The sequence below is a fragment of the Leptonychotes weddellii genome, chromosome 7 (genome assembly GCF_054177405.1).
Source record: "Leptonychotes weddellii isolate Sample4059 chromosome 7, ASM5417740v2, whole genome shotgun sequence".
Lineage (NCBI taxonomy): Eukaryota > Metazoa > Chordata > Mammalia > Carnivora > Phocidae > Leptonychotes > Leptonychotes weddellii.
The window spans coordinates 47,732,295-47,760,163 of record NC_138375.1 but is presented as its reverse complement, the minus strand read 5'-3'; the positions used below and the strand labels follow the sequence as shown (position 1 = coordinate 47,760,163).

General features: G+C 36.1%; 1 protein-coding gene across 1 annotated transcript in view; it reads right to left on the bottom strand.

Annotated features, from left to right (window-relative positions):
* Nucleotides 1-22,066: 22,066 nt before the first annotated feature.
* Nucleotides 22,067-27,869, bottom strand: part of GABRA1 (gamma-aminobutyric acid type A receptor subunit alpha1) — a 59,005-nt gene continuing 53,202 nt past the window's right edge. Inside the window, exon 10 of the mRNA XM_006730677.3 lies at nucleotides 22,067-24,929. Coding sequence (XP_006730740.1) covers nucleotides 24,618-24,929 — 312 coding nt within the window. The 3' untranslated portion in view covers nucleotides 22,067-24,617. The remainder of the gene's footprint in view (nucleotides 24,930-27,869) is intronic.

Genomic DNA, 27,869 nt, shown 5'->3' with positions numbered 1-27,869 from the left:
AACTCATCTTGGTCTGAATGGTGCCAGTATAGGTAATTTTACTTTCTTCCTTTTCATAATCTGCTTGCTATATTTCTGTAATAAACACGTATTACCTTTGCAAATGAAAAGAAATGAAGCAAAAAGCAAGCAATCAAGCAGAGACAAATGATACATGGACTTGGAAAATCTTTCTGGGTGTTGTAGAAATGGTAGTCAATATATCACAATTGCAGAGGTAGACCCACGTTTTGAAGGAATCAGTAGCTACAGTACACAAAGTCCCCCAAAATAGACCATTTAGGAGGCTGTGAGCCCATTTAAGGAAGCTATCAGGATATTGCAGGGGAAGAATGATGACTCCTTGAACCGAACAGGCATGGGGATGTTGAAAAGTTAGCACCAACGGACTGCTAGAACAGTTGAAAGACAACCCAGCAGAAATAAAAAATAGGAAATGTCCAAATGGCATGGGTTTCAACCTGAAGCTCTCAGTTGTCTTTCAATGTCAAAAATAAACAAATAAAAACAAACAAAAAATAAAAAGAAATAAATGGTCATGTGTCAAAAATTCTGTAGAAAAAATTCTTAGTGTCTCCAGATTTCTGATTTTGTATTGGAACAATCAAATTTCTCTAGAGAAACGTTTTCCAATATGCTACTTTGGGTGGGCGGGACGTGGGAGTTGAATTATAATTTCATATTTATCACTCTAAACTACATTCTTAGAAGGGTGTTATGACCTATTATTTATTTGAAAAGGTACTTAAGGATCAGTAAGAGAAGTGTTGCAGAAAAAATGCTGACTCTGGAACAAGAAATCCTGGGTTCCATCCTGGTCCTATTCACTGACTATTTGTGTGGTTGTGAAATGTTGGACCATGATTGTGCTGTAAATCGCAAAAGTGAAGGAGGGCAAATGGTTCCAGATTGACTTTTAGTTTTAAATTTCTGTGTTTCCTTCCTTCACATTTTAGTAAATGTGCCGAAATCAAAAACTTGAGTGCAAATTACATACTCAGCAACAAACAAAAGATGAAATGATATAAAATAACATTTATTTAGTAACTACTATTATGTACTAGTTTTCTACATGTCTCAGTCTGTGTGGGGTGCTGTAACAAAATACCATAGATAGATGATTTAACCCACAGGTATTTATTTCTCACAGTTCTGGAGGCTGGGAAGTCTAGGATCAGGGTTGCCAGTATGGTGGGCATCTGGACGAAGACCCTATTCCTGGCTTGTAGATGGTAGCCCTTTCTCTTTGTCCTCCTGTGGTGGAGAGAGAGAGAGAGAGAGAGGGAGAGAGAGAGGGAGACAATGGCCCTGCTTTCATGATGTCATTTAAACCTAATTATCTCCCAAAGGCCTCACCTCCAAATACCATCACATTGGGGGTTAGGGCTTTAACATATAAATTTGGGGAGGATGCAAACATTCGGTCCATCACGCTCTGTGCTGTACATGTATTAATTTATTAATTCTGATACCAAACCAATGAGACTAAGAACTTTTAATATCTTCCTTTTAGAAGATGAGGAAGTTGAGATAGAGAAACGTGTAGTAATTCACCCTAGGTCACCCAGGTAGGAAAATGTATACTCAGAAATGCAAATTATAAAACTCACATTCTTAACCACCCTGTGCTGTACAGTGTGATTGATTACATGTTGTAGCTACTCAGAAAAATAAGTTAAATCTGTATCTTTCACATTAGGGTTATATATAATATATTGTTTTATTTTCTTTAACAACTGGCTAATTTCAGGGACTGGAATGTTCCTAGATGTTGAGTATGCCATGACTATCAAATCTAATTCTTACCTTAAGCTTTGTGCTTTTCTGAGATTCCCAGATAAATTTTTAACAGTAAAATTTTCCAAAAGTAATATATGTTTTATTAGAACATAAAGCTCAAAAATAATAAATATCACCTCTAATGCCACCACCTAGGGGAAAAAAACCAACACTGTAATTAATTGTGCATTAAAAAATAAAGAAAATGAAATCCTAGTAGCTAAAAAGTATTTACTCTCTTTATATTTTAGGAAATATCCACAAACATTTTTTTTATTTTAAATCTATTTAGCAAATATTTGTTCTTATTTCTCACTGCATCTATTGTTTATTTTAGTGATGGATCTAAATGCTCTAAATCTCAGCTTCATGAGAGTCTATACGAGGAAGACCTTTTGTTACAAACTAATATTTTATTAGTTTCATTGCATTCTTTCTCTTTCCTTCCTTCTCTCTCCCTCTATCTCTCTCTGTCTCTGTCTCTCTCTCTCTCCCTTTCTTTCTCTTTCGCAAAAAGCAATTTTTAATTTAATTTTATTAATTCCCAGATCATTCAGTCCGACAACTCAATTTTCCTCTAAGGGAAATATTGAAATTACATACTTTTATCCACTGATTTCTGGAAAATGTTCAGAAATAACTTTTGATATAATTATAAAATGCTCTTTCAAAAAACATTATAACCAATAATGGAATCTGGAGCACTAGGATAAAAACTTAATGATTCTCTGAGCAATACATAAAACCAACACTTAAACTCATAAAAAAAAAGCAACTTACCTCCAGATGCTTGAGTCTAGGCTCTCCATCTTTAAACCTGACTAGAGTATAGAGGAATTAAGCAAAAAAAAAAAAGTTTTCAAAAAATAATGAAAGCAAAATTTTAGTAAAAGAAATTATATTAGATACAATGAAAAAATGAAACATTTTGTATTAATATTTAGTAATGTAAATTCAGTTTTAGTATCCATATCTGGTAAAACTACAAGGGTATGTATACCTGGATGAAAATGTGTATGAAAATGTAAATGTGAAATATGCTTGAAAGCTATGCTGATAATAAGTCTCATTAGTTTAGAGACGGGATTATAAACATGATTGCTGCTGAGGCTTGCTGATACGATGAACAAATCAATTAGCTCCAGTGTAAGAAAACTGTAAAGTTTTATATGCCTATCCTTTATTTTCTTACTTTTTATAAACACATGAAGAATTATGATTTTAAGATAAAACTCCAGTATCTTGAACCATTTGAATAGAGTAACATAAACATCTGTGACTCAACACATGGTTTACAAAATGTGACATTATCCAATTTGCTTCAAATGTTTTTCAAAGAAAAAAGCAAAAATAAATGTTGAAAGAATTAAAATTCCCCGTGTAACCTCCCCAGATCAAACCAGGCATTGTTTTAAGATTTTACATATATTACATATATTAACTGATCCGCTGCCAACATTTTTATGAAGTGGCTCTACTCATTATCCTCACTGTACAAATAAGGAATCAAAAGTTTAGGATAATTAGATAAGATGATTTGAACCAAGGCCATCTGACTACAAGTGTCATTGTACATGTAGCTCCCTGGGGTCAGCATACTCCAAATCTACCAGAAATTGTCCACAGCTGTTGTATCAGTTGACACTCCCACATCCCAAGTATGAGATTTCATGATTCCCCACATCTTTGTCCACAGCTGTATTTTTAGACATTTTGATTTTTGCAAATTTGATTATAGTGTATTGTTGCATTTCCCTAAATCCTGATAAAGTTGCACATCTTTTCATATGTGTATTAGCTGTATAATGTTTCCCTAGATTTTTCTTTATCACATTTTAATGAGCTATATTAAGGTATAGCTTAAAAACAACGGAAGTGTGTAGTTTCAACAAATTATGAAATAATTTACCTGTTTAATCTCAATGAAGCTCATTTTCTATCAATCTCTCGCTTTCTTGGACCCAGGCAAATACTAACCTGTTTTCTGTCACTCTCAATTAGACTTTTCTTTTCTAGAATTTCATGTAAATCATGCAGTGCCCAGTCTCTTCTGTCTTCTTTCACTCAGCATATTTTTTACTTTTATTCATGATGCTATGTGTGTTAGTACTTTGTTCCATTTATTTGTAAATAATGCTCTATTGAATAAACATGTTACAAACTATTTATCCACTCACTTGTTGATGGACATTTGGGTTGTTTCCCTCTCTGTTTTTATTATTACGAATAAAGTTTCTGTAAGTATCATGTACAAATCTTCACATGGACCTGTTTTCATTTCTCTTGGGCAAATACCTGGGAGGGCAATTGCTAGATCACATGACGAGTCCACATCCTTCAATATTTTTAATTTTAGCTGCTTTGGCAGGTGCGTAGGGGTTGGTATTTGTTGTGGTTTGATTTTTTTAAAGATTTTATTTATTTATTTATTTATTTAGAGCATGCACGAGCAGGGGGAGGGGCAGAGGGAGAGAATCTCAAGCAGACTCCCTGCTGAGCGCCTAAGCCAATGCGGAGCTGGATCTTTCAACCCTGAGATCATGACCTGTGTGGAAATCAAGAGACGCACACTTAACTGACTGAGCCACCAAACTGCCCCTGTTGTGTGTGTGTGTTTTTTTTTTTAAGATTTTATTTATTTATTTGACAGAAAGAGAGACACAGCGAGAGAGGGAACACAAGCAGGGGGAGTGGGAGAGGGAGAAGAAGGCTTCCAGCGAAGCGGGGAGCCCAATGTGGGGCTCGATCCCAGGACCCTGGGATCATGACCTGAGCCGAAGGCAGATGCCTAATGACTGAGCCACCCAGGCGACCCGCCTATTGTGGTTTTAATATGCATTTCCCTGATGATTAATGATGTTGAGCATCATATCGTGTCAGTGAGACCACCATGCTCCCCCACTTAGCAACACTCTTGCTGAAACATTAGGATATTGTACCTAGACAGAAAGCTGGGATGATCACGGTGCTCACCTCAGTTGTTTCCTTTTTCTCTGTGATCACGGTCTTTCTTGTCTATCTTTTAACGTCTGAATGCTGTGGATTTTTGTGTTATTCCAGTTTTCTAACTGTTTGCAATGAGAAGGTACATTTGATCTTAGTTATTCCATTATAGCCAGAAGCTGACAAAATAAATTTAAAAAATTATTTTTAAACAATTAGGAGTTAATTGAACTTAGTTTTGCTAATGAAAGTATATTTAATTAAACTATATAGAGTTTAGGAGTTTCTGTTTTTTCATTATTTATATTGTGTACTTTCCTTCTGGATTCTGGATTACATTGATTAATAACTACTTTAGTAAAGTTAATTTGTAAACTCACACATTCTTTATAAGTCTGAACATGTCTTTATTTTTTCTCTCACTTTAAAATGATAATTTAGGTGCACACTAAATTCTAGTCTGTCAGTATTTTTTTGATTTTGAAGATAAAAGTAGTTGTCTGTCTTGTGTTTATTTCTTCTGGTATCTTATGTGTCCTATCTTTTTCTTACATTTTAACCATTTTGTTATCCTCAATATACAGTAGACTGAAAGTAGAGAGTAGAATGGTAGCTTTTTATAATATATGTTATAACATATAGCTCAACAATAAAAAAAGATAGAGAGACTAAGAGGGAAAGAAAAGGAAAAGTTTACTGCCAGGTTGATCAATGAGATTCTTTTAAATTTGAAAAGTTCATTTGAATTGCAATGGTGTGCTGAAACTGCCCTTACAATCACATTCCCTTAATCAAGAGTAAGCTTCAGTTGTGAGAATAGATCATTTTTTTCCCCTTTGAGGTCATCCTGTTACAGATGAAACAGCATGGCCCTGTGTTTATACTGAAATGGGTTTTCGAGCTGTGCGGGAGCAGAGGTGGTAATACATGGCATGATTACATTTAATTTATATTTCAATTCTGACTCTCTTGAGTCCTGGCTCTGCTTTCTCATTTTCTTCTTTTTGTGACAGTGGTGTATAGGGTGATGACTACAGATTTTCATCAGTAACTCCCAAATCTCTACTGGAGTCAGTATGCTATAGCAACTTTCTCTCTAGAATGTTTTCCTTTTGTTTTGTTTTGGAACTTTGGTGACTTTCTTTTTCCCTTACTCATCTCTCTCTTTTCCAGAAACATAAAATTATTTGCAATTTGGGCTGCCATTCTACTAACCTAACAAGTAAAATTATTTAATTAATTAATATCAGATTATATCAAAACATTAACATCTATATCTTCCGATTAATTGCTGTCAAATTCCATGTGCAGTGTCAATTATTTCTGTTTTCTCAGAAATGGGTAGGGGTGCCTGGGTGTCTCAGACAGTTAAGCACTCTCACTCTCTCAAAAAAAAAAAAAAAAGGAAAGGAAAAAGAAAAAGAAATGGGTTAAGAACATTGCTGTGTGTGTTATAGTTATGAAAGAGAGAGAAGCTGAAATTTGAGCTTTTTAAAAGCCACTACTGTTAACAAACCTAAAGTTTTAGAATATTTATCACAATTATTCCTACATGTTCTCTAAGGTTTTCTACTGTCTTGCATTTTAAGCAACACCTGCAATTTTGGAACACTGTTTTTTCCTACATGTTCCTTTTTCTTCTCAGATGAAGATTCTCATTCAAATAGAATGATTATATTCTCCCTATGAACAAGTGTGCACTTACAATTAGGCAACAAACTATAAAATTGTGGCATTAAAAATAATTATTGTAAATGATGTGAAAAATGAAGAACAAGTTGGGAAAAATGTAGATACCGTGATGCATAGAATGCATACAAATGCCAAAATTTATAAGCGCCTCCTAAACCAGAGGGTTCTGCATTTAAGTCAGATCAATAGATATTTGCTGAGCTCCTGCTTTGTTCCTGGAAATATGCTAGCTGCTATGATACATATAGTATCTCTTGCCCTTTTCCTTCTACAGGGTTAATGTCTCTTGAACCAATTTTCTTCTCTCTGCACTTCCTACTTTTCCTTTGTACAAATCTCCATCCATCCTCATATACCTCTATGCCTGCAGCCCCCAGGATGATCCACCCCTAATCCACTCTTCCTTATGTGTTTCCTTGAATACAGGCCTGCTCATATTATTCTACGGTATTAACTCTTCAGTGTCACTCCATTGCCCTCAGTTTAGCATTCACATTTCCCATCATGATATAGTAGGCATCTCTTGAGTCTGTTGCCTTTTATTCCTTTTATTCTAGCTCCTTTTGTTAGCACAGCATATTCCATGCATATTTGTTTTGAAAGAAACTACTCTCCCATTTCACAGTATTCTGTTAGAACTGCCAACTACAGTGTCTCTTTAAGAGCAAGTATGTGACGCAAGCTAGACCAATCAAAATCTTCCAAGAATTGAATCCACATTGTGCCCAAAATGACCCAAAGTGGTTGGAGTTAAGTTAATGCAGTGAATGTGCCTTAAAGAAAATGCCATGAATTCCTGCTACTGAGTTTCCTGGGAATCTTCTAATTCCTATATTTCTTGGGATCTGGCTACATAGCTTCTCTAATAACTATGTGATTTAACCAGTTCAATAAGTTCCCTTATTTTCTAAAAAGTTATCCACAGTTGGTTTGGATTACTTTCAAGAACAGTTATTAACAGATCCCTTCATTGACCTTCAACCCCATCTCTTGCAATGCTCCACCTTTCATCTGAGACTTAACTGAATTCTCTGTCCTTCATCAATTCACTAGCCTGTTTTTCCCATCGTTCTCACAAAGTGCCCTAGTTGTTTTTCATCTGGCTCTAGATATTTTACTCCCCATACCCCCCTTTTTTGTGGAAACTCTATTCCTCTTATCTGTACTTCTCTAATTCCTACATATCCTCTAGAATTCAGCCTGTATTTTCTCCAGGAAGACTTCTTTTATATCCCAGATGCTTTTACTTTATGCTCCTATAACCCATTTATTACACTTTTCAGTTGTTGCTTATCTGCTGTGAGAGATGGAGTTCCGTAAGTGGAGAATCTGTGTCTATCTTCTTCATATTTTATTCATGGTGCCTAGGTCAGTGCCTAGCACATAAAAGCGAATTAGCAAATATTTGTTGAATAATGAGTGAATGAATGAACATAAGAAAAACTTATTTAACTCTATAAGACATTGTATAATCATGCTTCCCATTGAATATAATCAAGGTCCAGGCAATGAGTTTTCTGGCTACTAAAAAAAAGGAAAGAAATTGAGATCAAGAGAGAGATAGATCTGTGCTAGGTCAGGTTACCTGGGAAGGATGCAGACAAGACATGGGGAAAACATTTTGGCCCTAGCATTGCAACTTTTGCATTCGAAGGGTGCTTGTGAAATCAGCTTTTTGTAAGGTAGCATTTCAGTGTCATGTAGATCTGTTGACAAGTAAGTTTTATCTCACATGTCAGTCTGGTTTTTAGTGGGATAATGAGGATTCATCCAGTCTTGCTTGGCATGAATGAGTATGGTGATTGATTAGCAATATCTGCCTTGGAAGAGGAATGAGAAAGTTTGAACAGGAGTGATAGGTATTTTCCATTCATATGCTGGTATAATCCATTATCCTCTAGTTGCCTTTTGAATTAAATGGTTCCAGGAATTTCCCAGGGAGATGTAGAAAATGTCAGTTTGAGAAATCTACTCATATAAAGTTATAGAAACATAAAATTGTTAAGATGTCTCAAACATATCTATTGACATTATAAATTTGGAAGTCAATGGCTAGAGAGAAGAAGGCTTGCCCATAAATGCCCACCAACTGATTAGCCAGAAACTTATTTTTTCTATTTTCTGGTTTGGAGTTTTCAGGTTGCATAATCGAATTTAAGAGTTTGTTTGTTACCAAAGACTCTGCATTTATAAAAGTCAATTAGTTGTGATGACTCCCCCAATTTACTTTAGTCCTCTGTTTTTAAATAAGAAAGATATAGTTAACAATTGGATCACCCTATACTATATATGCAGTTATTAGCCAACACTTGTCACATGGTAAGAAATTAAGTGCTATCAGATAATTCTATTGTCACATTTTAGTTCAAACATAACATTCAAATGACTAAACTTCCAAATTCCTTTAAGAAACTTTGTGTCCGTTTTCAAGCCTTGATAAAATTAGCTGTTTAAGGGAGTAGGGTCCCATGTCATAAAGGGCTACCCATTCCATTGCGACTTCTTTATATGACCTTTTCCTCTGTTTCATATAGTACAGGGATGAAAGTCTAGAAAATTGTGGGCAGGATGTGGATCATAGAAGAAAGTGGAGAGGAGAACTGGGGAACAGAGAGAAGTCTAGAGAAGTAGGAAACATGGAAGAGAAACCAAAGTATCAGGCATGATATTTTAAACAAGGTTTACTCTAATTCCATCTCTTTTGTAATCTGGTGTTCTATTTTCAAGGTTAAGTTTTCCTTTTCTCTGTACAAATTTTATGAATTATTATATTTTATTTACACAAGCAGAGGTGGTGACAGCAGCAGGCATGGCTTTGGAACTCTGCCCAACACTCTTAATTGGCAGTTATTACCATTAATAAAATAATGACTGATAAGCAGAGCTAGCAAACACAGTCTTCGTTATATGCTAGGCACTGAGCTAACCGCTTATTCACATTATCTCAGTTAATCACACAACTCTGTGAGAAGAATTGTCCTATCTCATAGATAAGGAAAATGAGGTTTGCCCAAAGTAACAAAAGTAACAACCAAGTACAAAAACACAAAACGTCATGTTTCTAAAGTCCATGCCTTTAGCTGTTCTAGCAAACTAAATGAAGCACTCACCTCTCTCCTCTTTCTCTTTGTGGTTTTTACTCAGGAAGTGACTTCCCCCACCATCCCCACTCGCATCAGTGTGAACAAAAGGCAGATCCTTCGGAAACCCTCCAGCCCCATCGATCCTGGCTGGGTGGGCTCCTGGTGAATTGTTTGGTGGGGCCCACTCTGAACTCTGTGAGGCCTCTGCACCTGCTGTTGCCTCAGCTTGGAAGACCTTCCTGGATCTTGTTAGCTCATCACCTCGAAATCTTGGAAACTGACCTCCCAAGCATGAATCAGGTAAGCTCTTCAACCCCTCAGCCCCAGTGGCTACTCACTCCACTGCAGCAGACCCAAGGCTTTTGTTCTTACCTTAATCGCATTATGCATGATATGATATTGAAACCGTTGGTTAAATTTCCACTTTCTTCAAATAGATAATGAGGTGAGAACAGGAAATCAATTTCACTCATCCTTCTATGCTTAGTGCCCAGCACAGCAAATGAAACAGAATAGATGCTCCAAAAAGAGTATTGGATGATTGAATAACTAATATAATATGTATTAATTATTAATATATATTAATATATTATAATTCCTGAAAAATTCCATGTGCTAAGCATTGTACTTGATTTTTCCTTGCATTACCTCTTTCGATTTTTCTAGTCCATCTGGTAGCTAAATCATATTATTCTCACTCTAAATCAGGAAAACAAGACCTAGAGAAGATACGGAGTTTATCCTTGTTCACACAGATAGTGCCAGAGGAAATCTGAATTTGATCTTTCTAGAGTAGAATCTATACTCATAAGTACTGCACTTTATTAGACCCCTTCTAATAAGGGAATGGAAATAAATCAAACATCAAGACACGTGATTTTAGAACATGGTCTTACAATGCGAGCTTCCATTATTGGTCCCCTATTTAAAAATAAAATGGCTTAAACAGCCTGCTTTCTCATCGTTCTCACAACACACTTCTCCCTCTTGTGATGCTGCCTACTTTTGGTCTGTTTATGCAGACACCATCCATTTGGGGTGACTGAAGTCACATTCTTCCCTAATTTTCTGAACTCCAGCTGATACACTCGTCTCTGAACTCACAGTGCATTTTGTCCCTTCATTCTTTTTCTTGTGGTTTTAGTGAAATTCTGCTGAGGTTAGGAGCACAGTCCTTGGAGTCAATCAGGGTTGAGGTTGTGGGCAATTCAACAGCACAGTTGCTTTGCCTTTGGGATAATGCTGACCCTCCACTGTGGCTCAGTTGGGCAGTAAGTCTCAGGATCCAGGGACAGACAGAGCCGGAGGCCGTGAACACTGGGCAAGTCACATGGAGCCTGGGTTGCGAGGGAAGAGAATAAGGAGAATAAGGAAGGGAAAACCTGCTATTCAATGGGAGGAATAAAACTTAGAAATCGATCTAAAACAAAAGTTCCACCATAGAGGTTGGAGAGGACTTTGGAGTGGTTGAGATATACCCGGTAAGACAAATATTCCCAGGGAGGTTACGTTTTTGTCCAGGGAATTGACCAAACACATGCAAGAGATAATTCTCTCCAGGTCAGGGAAAGGTTAAGATCACACATCCTGGGATGCCTGGGTACCTGTCAGTTAAGCATCTGCCTTTGGTTCAGGTCATAATCCCAGTGTCCTGGGATCAAGCCCCACATCGGGTTCCTTGCTCAGCTGGGAGCTTGCTTCTCCCTCTGCCTGCCACTCCCCCTGCCGTGCTCTCTCTCTCTTTCCCTCTCTAACAAATAAACAAAATCTTTAAAAAAAAAATCACACATCCTATCTGTCATAGCTATAGAAATCTTTGACCTTGTGGTTATCTCTGCCCTTTTCTGCTTCTGATAAACAAGATTTATTTGCTGTTATAGTTTTGTTTTGTTTTTCCTTAGGTTTGCATTTATTTTTTATTCTTATGGATGTAAAAAAGGATATTTGGCCTCTCCTTAAAAGCAAGTCCTCTTTGTTCCCGAGCATATTTGTATCAAACAAAGAAGAGCCAGATGGAACAGGTGGGAAGGAAATATTCCGTATTTCTCCTGTGTCGTACGAGGGTGTCCTGATCTCCAAGCCACCTGCATCCGTCAGCAGTCCTGATGAAAGAGCACAGGGCCTGGCAGTCCGTGGAAGGTTTGCTCCCTGGTGCTGTCTGGACTGCCGTGGGCTGCTCCCAGCCTTATGGTGTCCAGACACTCTGTCATTTCTGCTTTATCCCAATAACCTTTGGCGACAACAAAAGCAAACAGGTACCTGAAAGCCAAGGATGCCAATGTAGTGAATTTGCCCTTTCTTTACTTAAAAAATGCAGGTGTCATTGGTACCACGAGAAGCCATGAATTGTTGAGAAGGTTCATTTAGAATCAAGATCACCTGTGAGCTTGTTATAATTCTAGACTGAAAAACCATGTGGCCACCATCTTTGCTATGCCTTTTACCCTCTTTTTACCAGGCTCTGCAAATAGGAGGAAATATGTGGGGAGATAGTAACTATGTATGTATATTTGGATGTGTGTGTGCGTCTGTCTCTGTTCCTTTTTCTATTTATGTATGTATATAGAGAGAGATGCCAAGAGATACACACATTACATAACATACACATACATACATAGCTATTATTTCCCCAAATATAGGAAAGAGAGAAAGAGTTAGATACCTAGATTTATGAAGAAGGTACTGCATTAGAGAGTCTGATGGCTCAGTTTCCATTGAGATGTGCCCAATGTGACAGACTAGGGGCCTCCAAATGCCTACAAAGTCGAGAATGATAATATCAATGAATGAAACCAGACAGGTGTGCTGGGTGGTGGCGAGAGCATACGAGAGGGTGGGGAGATTATGAAGAACTGGAAGTTCCATGCCTGATCTGGAAGGGGAACCAGACCCTCACCTTTAGTTGCCTTGCAGGATGCAGCTTTATTGTTGGCAGATTTTCATATCTCAATAAAACTGGAAAAATATATATGCAAAATTTTTTCGATTCTTAAAAATAATTGTGGATGTCTAATTCTCCTATCCCAACCTCACCCTCATCTATTACTCATTATTCAACTGGCCCATTCTCATTTACTATTGACAGTCTTTCTTTACATGTCTAAGTTTACAACACATTCCAACCTGTGCCTACTATTTTTCGTATTTCCATTCTTTCCATACATTACCTGATCAATAAAAAGTGAATAAAACTCAAATATCAGTACATACCCAAGCAGAAGACATACTGTTTAAATCTGTAAATAATTTAAAGACCTAATAATCTCTTGGCTGGGTTTTCTAACTGCTCTTTTCTTTGGGAGAAATATGCTTTATTTTCTTTATTTCCTTTGTCTTTTTTTCTTTCCCTAAAATCTATGTGGTATGTGATAATGATTTTTTTTTTCCCCAAAGCAATTCTTATCTATTTTCAAATCAACTCTACATGTTTCCCCGTGCCCCCACTCCCCGGCTGTCTTATGAAAACAGGTGTGGGGTATAATGTGGTAGCGTTGAAAGGACCTGAATTTTTAATTCAGACAAGCCTAATCACTATCATTTGATTAACTGCCATAGATTCTCAAAAACTTAAAATTAATTCCAGCCTCTTATTTATAGTCTACAATACCTGCTAAGATCTGGTCCCCACATACCTGGCCACCATCTCCTACAGCTCCTACCCATAACACTTCAGCATGTGTACTTTATTTATCCTTTAGAATTTTTACTAGCTTATCTCAGCCATACAGCCTTCTGTCTGGCTGGGGTAGATTATCAATTTCTGGCTTTTCCTTGTCATTCATGTCTCAGAACATGTGTTGACTTCCCACAAAGATCAACCATAGGCGTTATCTATACTGGTTTATGTTCTTCATTGTACTTATTATCTAAATGATTTCACTTTTTAAAAAAATATTTTTTTAATTTTATTTGAGAGAGAGAGAGAGAGAGCATGTAAGACAGAGAGAGAGAGCATGAGTTGGTGGGAGAGGCAGAGGGAGAGGGAGAAGCAGAATCCCGCTGAACAGGGAGCCTGATGTGGGGCTCAATCCCAGAAACTGGGATCATGACCTGAGCCGAAGGCAGACACAACCAACCGAGCCACCCAGTTGCCCCAATGATTTAACTTTTAAGAGCTACTTTATTGAGGTATGATTGATATACAAAAAGCTGTATATATTTAATATATACAACTTGATGAGTTTGGGGATAAGTAGATACCTGTTAAATCATCATCACACTCAATGCCATAAGCAATTTCATTATTCTGTGTGTAAATATTCAGTTAGGGTTTTTATGGTAAAGGAGAAAGGAAGGTTAGTGTTACTTACATAAAACTTAACTATTTGCAAGGCTGTTTCAAATGCTTACCAAGATCATCCCCATTTTCTAAAAGAAAAAAAAAATTGTTATTTTTTTCGTGGCTATCCTGCCCTCTGCTCTGGTAAACTGACTTTTCATGAGGAAAATTGCACAGTAGTTTGTACTGACTAGTGTAATATTTATATTCATACAAGTACAGTTTGAGTAATTATTTTCTTGCTAAGGGTATTGCTAACATTGTAACTCTTACTTTTGACAGAATGTATAAAAGAATCATAAACTTCTATATGACTTGACAAGGAAGTGTAGTTCAAATAAATAATCCCATAGTAGCCTGGCAAGCTTTAGGAGATAAGACCTGTGTTTTGACTAGAAACCCTTCTATGTGCTTTCAGTGGGTCAGTAAGAGAATATAGTAATAGCCTAATGCCATCTATTAGAAAATACCGCCTATTGATACATCATATTATTTTTTAAGCCATCAAAATAATTTCCAGATATCCATGATTGCTAAATATAATTTGGGCCACTATTTGCATATGAATTTTGTTGTAATTATATGAAATTTGTTGACACTTACAATAGAAAGATCTTCTCTAGCTTCTTCTCCCTAAACCAACACCTACAATAGTTGTCTTAAGTAACATCGATACTACAATTGTTTAGATAGGAACATGCAAATAGGGCATCTTAGAAATAGCAGTGACTGGGAAGTTGAAATCACATTTTATTTTATTTATTTATTTATTTATTTATTTATTTATTTTTTTAAAGATTTTATTTATTTGAGAGAGAGAGAGCACATGAGAGGGGGGAGGATCAGAGGGAGAAGCAGACCTCCTGCTGAGCAAGGAGCCCGATATGGGACTCGATCCTGGGACTCCAGGATCATGACCTGAGCCGAAGGCAGTTGCTTAACCAACTGAGCCACCCAGGCGCCCTGAAATCACATTTTAGACACCATCTCTACCATAAACTGTGCAGATTGGGTAAATCATGTCTTTGTGCTTTAATAACCTCACCTATGAAATGAGGCTATTGGCCGAATGTAGCTTTCAAGTCTCACATACTGCATTTTCATTCTTAAACTAAGAGGATCTAATTCCTGGTATTTAAAAATAACCCATTCAGGTTTATATATAATACTTTGTTTTTTTTTTTCTTACAAGTTAATGTTACTTCTGTATCTTGGCATTTTTATTCAGTACCATCCATGATGGAGGACTTTAGTAAATGAAGGCTTTTTGGATGATGACTAAAATGATAAAAATGAGGAGGAGAATGAGAATGTTAGTTTGGTCAAAAATACTATTTTTCTCCCAGTGAGACAGAGGTTAAAAGAGAAAACAATGCTTTTATTTCTGTTGCACCTTTGTTAGGTTTTTAAATTTATTGTAAATAACACTTACGTGCTTTTGGATTTATGAAAATTAATTATTTGGTTTCAAATGTTGGCTATGGAAGAGCTACTATATATTATTAAATAGATTATTATACCATTATATATTACTGTGATAAAATCTTAGAAATAGGCCATGGATTATAGTCAACAGTTGTCAATACTTCAAGACTCAGATCCTTGGGTAATAGATAATAGGTAAATTTCTTAAATTAGAAGCTTTAACTCTTCCTTGCTTTGATATAAGGAAGGTCTATATCTGTTCACTATCTAGATTACTGACACATGAGGAGGAGCTCAATGACAAATGAAAATACTGTTGCTTAGAGAAAACACCTCTTCTTCTAGGTCTAGGAAAATCCACCTGTGTTCCTATATTAGTTTCCTAGGGCAACTCTAACTAATTTCCACAAACTTGATGGCTTAAAACAATAGAAATTTATTTTCTCAGAGTTTTGGAGACCAAAAGTAAGAGATTCAGGTGTCAGCAGAACCACACTCCCTCGGAGGGCTTTAGGGAGAGAATTCTTTGTCTCTTCACACTCCTGGGGGCTTCAAGAGTTCCCAGTGGTTGCATCACCCTGCTGTCTGCCTCTGTCCTCACATGGCCTTCTCTTCTGTATATGCTTTATCTTCTGTCTGTGGCAAAGCCCTCTCCCCATGCTTTTCTTATAATGACTTAAAAAGACTCGTCACTGAATCTAGGGCCAGATAATCTAGAATGACCTCATCTTGAGATCTTTAACTTAATTAATTATGTCTGCAAAGACCCTTTTTCCAAATAAGGTCATATTCACAGTTTCCAGAGTTTAGGACATAGACATATCTTTTTGGAGGTCATCATTCAACCCATTACACTTTTCCTTATATATCTTCATATAAAATCCTCTTTATGGGTCCTGGAATCAAGCCCCGCATCAGGCTTCCTGCTCAGTGAGGATTCTGCCTCTCCTTGTCCTTCTTCCCCGCCCCCACTCATGCTTGCTCTCTCTCAAATAAGTAAATAAAATCTTAAAAAAAAAAAAAGCCTCTTTATTCTATTACTCCGTGTGCCATGTATGTGTTCTTAAAGCAGATCTGTTCCTAGGGGAACACCAGTGTCTAACGCAGTTCCTGTCACATATCGACTCATAATACGTATCTGCTTAATGAATACCCATAGCCTTCAACATCTTGATTGGATTAAACATTTGGTATCATTTCAGTTAAATATCTCTCTTCTCTGTAAAGGATAAGAACTAAAGATTCAGATAGTACAATGGAAAGTCCAATATAGAAGAATGTTTATATTTTTATTTCTTATGAGAATTCAAGAAATGTGTACTATAATCTTGAATCTACCATTAGCAGGGAGCTTATCCATTATGGCTTCCATAATTTTTTTTATTTGTAAAATAAAGGAATTAATTTAGATTACCTTATAAATCCATTTAAACTCATAAAAAGTGACCTAGTTCTGATCCCATTCCTATTTCTGGTTTGGCATTTTATAGCTACAAACCAATTGGTGAGTTCTATAATCTTTCCAAGGCTTCGTTTTCTCATCTGTAAAATGAGAATTGTCATCAGTGCATCACAGCGATATGAGAATTAAACGAAATAGTATATGAAAATAATATAGTGTAATCCCTGACACTAAGAAAGCAATACGTTATTGGGAACAATTCATCAGTGATTATTATTCCTGTTATATCATACAATGGCTTATTTTCCTATGGGAGTTTTGTTTAGGATCCACGGAATACACAGATATGATTGAACATCAAGAATTAACTGGGGCACTGGTCAAAACTGGTTGAAGAGAAAAAGTCTCTTTTCTTTGGACCACATATCACTTTAATCTTACCTTTGAATAATCCTTTACTCAAGAAATTGTTTTTGAATAAAAAATGTTCCTGAGAGTACTTCTTTTTTTTTTTTTTAAAGATTTTATTTATTTATTTGAGAGAGAATGAGAGAGAGCACATGAGATGGGGGAGAGGCAGAGGGAGAAGCAGACTCCCTGCCAAGCAGGGAGCCCGATGCGGAACTCGATCCTGGGACTCCAGGATCATGACCTGAGCCGAAGGCAGTCGCTTAACCAACTGAGCCACCCAGGCGCCCCCGAGAGTACTTCTTTACTGGTACTACCTAAGGCTTGAATTTAAAAAGCAGTTTTAGTATATTATTTCTGTGTCTTCTATTTTTGCAGTGGCCATGAAGGGAAGAAGCAGAACTTAATGTGGACAACTGACCTCCAAATATGTGGATTCAATTTCCCCACGTCAACTCATCAACTCCTAATGGTAATCAGTGCAGAAATAGGACTGCTGAAGAACAGAGAATCACATTATTGTAAAACCAAATTTACATGTTAAACCTTTTAGTATCTGAATAACTTTGTTAAAGAGAAGTGCTCAACAGTATTTTGAAGAGACCCTTTATGGCACCCCTCACCCTGAACTAATTGTGATGCTGGAAATTCTAATTCTATTCAACAATGTCGTTTCATAACCTTCAATGTGGGGAATACCTAGGCAGTGTTTCATTATTGTGTGCACATTTGCCACCCTCTAAAACTAGATCATTCTAAGCATAGATTGTACTTCATCTTTCAAGATCATACACATTTATAATAATTATAATGTCCACAGACATTTTCCTGTTCTTACATCATTTGAAAACTGCAGCTCATGAGCAAGTGGAGAGAGCTGCCAACAGCAGGAGCAAATGTTACCGAATGACCTACAATAGCTGTACTAGAATGTAGAGAGCAGAATAGACTCTCATTTGTAATGTCTGAAATTGAGTTTTCTCTTTAAAGGACAAATTTAATTTTCAAAAATATTCAGATTTTATTATGTCGGAAAAAAACCCCTCTGTTTTAACAGGTTCATTGAATTTTATTTCTTCATTTTATTTGTACTCACTTTTCCATTTGTGGGTGGGATTTATAATAGTTATCAGTTTTACACTGAATGAGACAAAATCTCTAAGATTTAATTCAATAAAATTTAAAATTCCTTGTCATTTACAGTAAAATGTATATACTTTCCCTATTAAAGCCATGCTTTGTTGTTTAAATCCTCAGTCTTACCTCCTTCCTCATCCCTTGTATTGTTACTTTAGTTTCTGAAATAAAAGCAATGAACCCATAAAAACATAGGCCGTGGGTAATGTGGATACCACATGCAAATAATAAAATAATAGTTCAAATTTGCTTTTGAGCTCCCCTAGTGACTATATCGCCTCTGCTATTTTTTTGTAAAGACTTTATTCATTTGAGAGAGAGAGCGCAGGATCAGATAGAGGGTCAGAGGGAGAAGGAGAAGCAGGCTCCCCACCGAGCAGGGAGAGCCTGACACGGGGCTTAACACCAGGACCCCAGGATCATGACCTGAGCTGAAGGTAGATGCTTAATGGACTGAGCCCCCCAGGCACCCCTCACTTTAGCTATTCTTATTTCTGAATCTAGATTTTCCCTTTAGATTTACTTTTTTAATGATTTCTATGTCTTTAATGAGATCCTCTATTTAATGTATCATTGTCGCAATACTTTTATTACTTGAACATAGCTTTTTGATTCTTCAGACACACTGATTATACCGCTTTGAAGTCAGCCCACTCTGCATGCCTTATTTTCCTCATCTTTCTGTTAAATTTCCATTTCTGGTTCTTTTGGTCTTTTCTTTGCTCTACCTGGGATTGTAACTTCTAGTTACCATCAGTATTAGTCTTCCTATTCATTTGCTTATAAGATTACTACTGTTTCTAACAATATCCATGGGTATGGAACTTCTGCATGCTTTGTCCTAAATTAAGGACCACTTCAGGTGGGAAGCTGTTTGTTAACACAGCCTGTCCTTCTCTGGTAGCATTATTGCAAAAATGTAGATAAAGAGATCATGAGTGTAAATCCAGGTTCAAACATGGCATGTAAATATTCTTACAAAAGTTTCAGCCCTGTTTAGTTTTTGTTTTGAATAAATACTCCTTTGTTGTGGGGCTTTGGTTGATTTCTAGAGTCCTGAATTATTGTTGTAGAAAACCTGTCAAGTTTCATTTTGTCTTGGGAAAGTAGATTTGCTCAGGTCTTTACTTTGCCATTCTAGGAATGTTCACATTAATTATTATTATTATTCCTGTTTCCTGCATAAATAAGGCTCAGCAGGAACTGCCCAGTGGGCCATGTCAATATTTAAAGTGAGATCTCTAATTTCAGTGGCTTTTTATGCTATGATGGAGATGGGTACCAAAGTGTCCATTATGAGCCACCCTATTCATCTCTAGCATACTTCACATGATCTTTCCTTTTGATATGAAATGACTATTTGTGTTGTTTGTAATATTTTATAAGATTATTAGTTTTTCAAACAAACATAGACCATTAGTCAAGGAAATCCAGTGTAAATTTTTTTTTGAAAAAGATGAATTTTGAAAGTATCAGCTTTATAATGAAGGCAATATTACTTACACAGTGTTTTAGGCAAATCAACAGGCCTATATAAATTTCTCTTTTATAACTACACTGCTTATGGTAAGAATCAAAGAAAGTAATATCCATAATTATACTTTGATGGGCTATTAATGAAGAAATCATACTTGCCATAATAAAATGTGCTACATGTTACAGTTAGAGAAATACAGGTAAGTTACCAACCCAAACCAAAAAGAACCTTAATATTTTACAGCCCCATGCAGATATCGACTTCTCTTTAGACCACAAATGTTTTGTTGAAAAATAATGTGACTTTAGAAAATGTAGGTAATCAGCATTGTTTCAAATGCAGTTTTGAAGTTCGCTCACTATTAATGAGGAACACCTTCCCTTTCTCTGTGAAGTAATTCTTGCACCAAACATAGTACAGTTGCTCAATTAATATTATCAAATTAATGTATGAATCGGTATCGATTTTCTGAAAAACAGAGGTCATTAATCAGTTGAATTACCCAAATTCAACTGGCTCATATGTTATATTTGACAAATACAGTAGTTTGAAAATTGTGGAGTTAAAAAGAATTTCAGTATTAAGTGTTTTTTTGTTACGTTGGGATATCTGCAGCAATACACAGCCCCCTTCTCCACCTGGTACAAATTAGTTGGGGCTGAGGCTAAGGAGACTGGGCACGTGGCCTGTTTCTCACAGGCCTGAGAGCTTGCTCTAGTGTCATATTAGGTCTCCTTCACACACATGTTAGTTCCCTGACAATAGAGTTTGTGACTCTCTGAGTTAAGTGTTAATATGTTACTATCACCTTTCAATGAAAGGCCTGTCCCTCATCATCAGCCATCCCCAACAACAGAGTGCCTGATAAATATTGAGTCATCTTTTAAAAACTCATAAAACTGCCCAAGTATTAAATGCCCTATACCTTGTACATTTATTGGTAGATGTGCATCTTGTTTAAAATGTTGTAACTTTAGGTTCACTTGGATTCTCTATGAATTACGAACTTTCCAAGGTCATCCTGTCATCTTCACTTCTGTCATCTCAGTACCTACCACAGTAGCTGAAGGGTGTTAGATGGTGGTTAAAGGCTCACAACGCATAAGGCTGGCCTTATATCCCCAGTCCACTGACAAATGGTCCTGGACCACTTCAATTCTTCTTACAGTTCAAGTTTTAGCTTGGGCATGATTAGTTCCTACAGATACAACTATGTAAGTTATGAGGAATGCCAAGTTAGCCCTGCTATTTGTCTCTTAGCACCCTCTACTTTTCTCACGGTATTTATATTATCTTTGCTTGATTCTCTGTCTTCCTCTCCTAATTGCAATTTCCTTAAGGAAAAAAGCCATGAAATATTTATGTCTACACCCTTATCATGGAGCACAATACTTAATACAGGATAGAGACTCAGCAAATGTTAGCAGAATTTAGCATAATTAAATTAACATTTGGAGTTTGACTGAAATGTGGCTATAATGTAATCAAGTCAGATGCTTGTTCTTGTTGGTCACCAGAGTTGGAGAGATTTTAGAAAACTCCAACAGAAGGTCTTAACAAACAGGTATAATGAAATTCAAACAGATGGTCAGCAATTATGCCAGGTCCATTCCAATTTTGATTTCTTAGCTAATTATTATGGTGGGCCCCGACATGGATATATTTTGATAGCCAAAATTACCATCGTTCACTACATTCATTTTTGTGAGAGCCAAGAAATCAGTGAATGTGGATTCAGCTAGTTTACGTGAGCAGTTTTATTTGGATTGAATAAGCAATTTGGTTGGAGGATTTTAAAATTACTAATTTAGCTAAATCATGAACCATTTTTTTGATAGATGATTTGTAGAGACAGAATTTATTTTGTTTTTGCCTGGCCACCATCTAACACAGAAAGATTTTGCCTCACATAGTCTTGTCTGTAGAAACCCGGTACAGTTTTATCCCTGTCACTGAAATCATTTTTCTATTGTCTTTCAAGTGATTATAAGTATTTTGTACTTTAATCTGACTTTGTGGTCATAGAAACATTGAGGAAAAGAACAGCCCCAGGGGAGCTTTTCAAATGACAATGCTCAGACTCCTCCCTCAAAACAAACCAGAGTCTCTGCGCAGTAGTTCAGAAAACAGATTTGCAGTATTGACAATAGATACTCTACTATCATTTCAGGATTTTGATTCTGTTCTATTTATGTTTTATAAATTTTGAGTTGAAGTGCTACTGGTTGCACCAGAGATCGGGCATTTAATAATTCCTCTTTTTAAATGATTCATTTAAAATCATAGTTTAGGGTCATACTATTGACACATCTTCAAAATTCTTCTCTGTACCCTAGATTCTTGCTAGCACTTGGCACTTTAAGGTGCTCCCACGCGAAAATGTTTAAAACAGGTCGGTGGTAAGTCCTATGAACAATAGGAAAAGAGAGTCAAGCATTCCATTTGGTTATTGAATAATGTTAACTTTATTATTATAATAGAATACAGTATGACATAAAATTAAGAGCTTTTGCTAAACTCTGTAAAGCAATACATGCATCTGCCATAAACAACCTCGATTCATGTTAGGTTTTATTGCCACTTCACTGCACTAAGGTGCAATAAACATTCAGTGTCATCTTTTAAAAAATGTTCCTGGGAGTAAACAGGACCTGTCCTCTATAAGAGTGTATCTTTATTTTCAAGGAAGACTTAACTAGTATTACATGGTTTAGCAAAGCACTGTAGAAAAGCTACATAGAATAATTTGTCTTTGATAAATTGTGCAATCAATTTATACAATAGAATACTATTCACACATACTAACAAACTAAGAAATGATAGAAATGCAATCATTGCATAGCAGAAAGCAGACTAATAAGAAATATTCACATCTAGTGAGCAAAATACAGACCAAATGTTAGCCATGAGGAGTCTGGAAGATAAAATGCTCTTAATAAACACATTGGGTTAACGCCGAAAAATAACAGATATAAAGAGCAACACAGAGATTAGAGCCATATTTCATTTTATTTTTTATACATAATATCTACACATGATACCAGAGGATGAAACGTCCTTGGTTCAGTCTTTATTGGCCTAGCTCGTTGAATTTAGGCAGGACCAAATCAAACAATAAAGCACATTTAAAAAGAAAACAGTTTGTTTAGGAAAACACAAAGTGTGTTTTTTCCTACATCATTGGATAGCAGCTTTTTGAAAGAAACATTGCTCAAAACTTGGGTACGGATCCCAATGGACTTATTTGGCAATTATGCTGATAGGCTTATGTTATAGTATTCTAAATGTGGTTAGATTATGACCTGTGGATTCTGGATGCTAATTTTAAACATCTCTGAAATTCTATCAGACAAAAGGAGACTTCAAAAATACCTTCTGCATAAATATTCATCTCTAAAACATCTGGGAAGTAATGAAACAGACCAGAATTTTTATAGGGAGTATTAATGGACCTCTTGTAGTTAAAGCCCTTACATAGTATACCTACAAATATATTGCTACAGTATAAATGAAATGTAATAATGTTACTTAATAAAAGCTATTTCCTGTACATTCTTTCATGTGTTTTTATATTTAATGCTACATATGGTATAACACTTATTGAGATAGTTGGTATCAGCAGTTATAGCAATAATATACAGTTGATTTTCTAGCTCCAACTAATGCTTTTCCATTTTCTTTCTATTTTACAAGAGCCTCAAATAGGGAAATGCGGCATGACTTGAGCAGAGAGCAAGTGATTTACTACTGTACACCAGACGATAGTTTGAAATTATAAGCTTTCTCTATATAAGCAGACTTTATACCCGTCTATTTTAAATTCCATCTGATTCCCACAGGCTGTTCTGTTTTTAATGCAGGCTCTAAGGTATTTCCATAGCACTTTACAACATTCTAACAGCTAAGAGCGGTGAGTCCTACACAATATTTTAAGAACACAACTTTAAAAAAGTAAAAAATGTACAATCTCATGCTGTATATTTACATACATAATTTATATATTCTATATTTGCTTATTAGTCATAAATTTCAATCTAAAGCTTTTAATGTACTGTTATATAAAATAATACATTCAACAATTCTAGAGCTTGCAAAATATGTTTGCCCCTCTAAAAACATCTTTCATAATGAGAATCAAGTGATTATTGGACCCATGTGCTATCTGGATATAGACAGGGTGGCAAAGGGAATATTTTTTAATTGTTTTATTTTTTATTTTTTATTGAGTGTATGTCTCTGTTAAAATGATTCCTCATTGAATCTAGTGATAAAAGCTCAGATGATGGTGAAGTAACCTATTTAAAGCATTTCTCTCTTTTGGATTAAATGTGCTTAACGGTAAGGAACTGCACGTTTGCCTATGCAATTTCCATGAATTTTAAAATATCCTTTAACAACAGAATAATGCATTAGCCATTTTTAAACGGAGAAAAAAAATGGGGATCTTCAGCTTTGGAAACAAAGTGTTAAAGCTATACATCAGTTTAAAAAACAAAACAAAATGTAAAGTACACTGCAGTCTATGCAATAAAGACATAGATTTTTAAAATTTCTTTCATTAAACATTTATAATTTATTCCTTGAAACACCTCCACATAAAAATATTTTCGACATATACAGTATCTTTTTTTTTTAGAATATTTGGAAATATATATCTACAAATGACCTGGAGTTATAAAGTTTTATTTTCCTTCTACTTTTCTTCATAGCTTGGACCTACTCCCCCAGCCTTTCCTCTCTCTTTCATTCTGTCTCCTTCTGTCGTGACTTTTCTCTCTTGCTTCCTCTCTCAGAATCCTGTCTCTCAGCTGTATGCTCTGCTTTGCTCTGGACTGCTGGACAGGGGTCTGTTGTTCTTGTATGAATTATGGAATAAGGAAACCTTCAAATTCTTTAAGACAGAGGCAATAAAGCAGGTGGAAATCACTGTGTTGAGAACAGAAAGCAATTCCCAGTGTAGAGGACTGAACAACAGAATGTGAATGAAAGGACCTATTGATGTGGGGTGGGGGCTTTTAGCTGAGGCTCTCTGTTTAAATATGTAGCCCAATAGACCAAGTTAAAGATTCCAAATAGCAGTGGGAAAGCTATTCTTGACAGTCGGTCAATTTTGCTGACACTGTTAAAGGTTTTCTTGGGTTCTGGTGGTTTTGTTTCCGGCTTGACTTCTTTTGGTTCTATGGTTGCACTTTTAGCAATCGTAGCTAAGCCGGGGTCACCCCTGGCCAAATTGGGGGTGTAGCTGGTTGCTGTTGGTGCATAAGTGTTGTTTTTCTTAATGAGAGGATCCTTCACTTTCTTTGGCTGTAGAAGGAAAGAGTAAAATCATTTTGTTCAGTAAACTGTGGGAAGGAAGTTTGTAAGTTGTTGAGCAAAGTGACCTTTACTCTGGAACCCAAACCTACGCTTTGTTTAAAACGTGAGAAATGTAGTGTATGACTGTATTATTGAGACAAATGAAAAATGCAGACACAAATGCCCAGTTATAAAATTGACAGATTTGGGCATCTACTGTCCAGCACAGTGTTTACAGCTAATAATACATATCCTAGACTTGAATGCTGCCAAGACTAGGTCTTAAATGTTCTCACCACAAAAAAAGAAATGGTAACTTTGTGACAGGATGGAGACGGCAACTGATGCTATGGCAGTAATTGCTTCACAACATATAAATGTATCATATGAACCACACTGTATGCCTCAAACTTACACAATGTCATGTGTCACATATCTCAATAACACTGGAAAAAAAATGCATAGTATTTTCCAGGCTTTCCAATCAGGAGGTAGAGTGATGTGATGCCAGTTTAGGAGCCTATCCTCAAGAACCTTTATAGCCTCAGCCTTTACCCTCTAGAAACATATTACTGCCTCATGAAGAAGCCTGGACTAGAAAACTGGGTGACCAGCGATCATGTGCCGTAGAGAGGGCCCGCCAGTGTGAGGCCCCAGACGCGTGAGAGGCCATCGTGGATGCTCTCCCCCTGGTGGAGCCTTTCGTGTACTGCAACCAAGTTACTGAGGCCACAGTCTACTAACCTGAAGTACCACCAGGTTGTTCTCAGCCCCAGCGCCTAGTGGTTACTTTAAGGCACTAAGTTTTGGAGTGGTTTGTTTTGCAGCAGTAAGGTGCTGAGCCAGTTATTATTTGCTCCTTCTCCCTATGTTGCAAGTGGGCAAATGATAAAGCAGAGTTATTTAGGGTATCCTGAAGTCAATTCTTGTTCAATGTCAGCTGCTTGTCCATGTTATCTGTGCAATGAGTCACAACCTGCAGCATTTCTTGGGGTTTCTGTCCTATAGAAATTTCTAAAAACCGAAGTGGTTCATTGTTTACAGCTATGTGGTCTGATACATTTGCCACTAGCCACTTACGATGACTGAGTACTTGAAATGTGGCTAGTGTGTAAGTATAAAATATGTATAGGATTCTGAAGCCCTACTATAAAAAACAAATGCAATATATCTCCTTAATAGTGTTTTCTATTGTTTACACATTGTAAATATAATATTTTTGATATATTGGTTAAATCATATTATTAAGTCACTAATTCAACATCTGAAACTAATACTATACTGTATGTTAACCAACTAGAAATTAAATAAAAACTCGAAAAAGAAAAAAAAGAAAAAATTAGTTTCACTGGTTTGTACTTTTTAAATAAGGCTATTAGAAAATTTTAAATTACATATATGGCTCACATTTGTGTCTCACATATTTCTGCTGGACAGCATTATTGTAGAAGAGTAGTTCTCACTCTTCTGTGCACATTAAATCACTAGTTAAAAAATTTTAAAGGGCAAATATCTTGGGCACAATCCATATTTTGAATCAAAATTCCTCCGGAGCAGAGTCTGGTTACTGACACTGCAAAAGGGCATACAGAGAATACTGATGAGCAGCTAAACTTGACCAACCAGACTCAATGTTCTCTGAATAATTTGTATTTTTATTATTGAATCAGAATAAAATCTTACTATCAGAAGACCTGCTGCTTTTCACAAGACACACTAGTCAGGAATTTTAACAGGTTAATTTCTTTATCCAGCCCTGTGAACTATCTACTACTTTTTCTACCCTCTCCGAATCCTTACGAATTGCATTAAGACAACAACAAAGAGCCCAGAATTTTTTCTTTCTAGTATTACATCACTAAAAGTAAGACCACTTACTCCAACTGTACTCCTATTTTATAGTGAATACAGATTTGGTTAAGCTTTATGAATAGTGACAGAAATTTCCATAATAATTTGTACAAAAATAAAACAAGTAAAAGTGATTTTCTCTTCAATGTCAAAATGACTACAGGTCAAAAATAGATATGGTTTAGTAAGTTATGCAGGGAAAGACTAACACCATATATATGATTTCACTTACATATGGAATCTAAAAAACAAAACAAATGAATAAACAAACACAAAGCAGAAACAGACCATAAATACAGAGAACAAATTGTTGGTTGCCAGAGGGGAGGACATGGGGGTGGATGGGCAAAATGGGTGAAGGGCAGAGGGAAATACTGGCTTCTAGTTATGGAGTGAGTACATCATGGGAATAAAAGGCACAGCATTGGGAATATAGTAAATGGTATCATAACAGCACTGGATTGTGACCCTTGGTAGCTAGACTTGTGGTGAGCATAGCATTAATGCATAGAGTTGCGGAATCACTAGGTTGTATATCTGAAACTAATGTAACATTTTGTATCATCTATACTAGAATAAAAAAGTAGATATGGTTGATTACTTCAACCCAGTTAAAAAGCCAAACTGAATTTGCATTAGTCCATTTCTTAAAAAGTAAGAGTTCCAACATTGCAGAATACATGAAAAAGCATGCATGTCCTTTAGATAAAATGTATATGTACTCTATTGTGGAAGAGAGGCAATGGGTTCCAATCTAATCAAAAGTTGTTGAGTGACAGACACCCTGTTAGATAAACTGAAACGAAAAACCTGCAGCAGGAATAATTCTTAGAGAGAGTTTATATTTTTGATAGATTTCATTTCTCCCAGTGCCAAATTATTATAATACTCCAGTACTAAGTTTCTCAAGTTAAGTGCTTTTATTTGCAACATCATGTTGAATAAAATATTGAGAAATATCTGGTTGGCTTATCGGGAAAGAATACTTAATAATCTTCTTAATTTTTGAGAATGTTGAGCTCCCTACACTCTTTAAGAAATTGGTATTTCTTTTTTTTATTAACATATAATGTATTATTTGTTCCAGGGGTACACGTT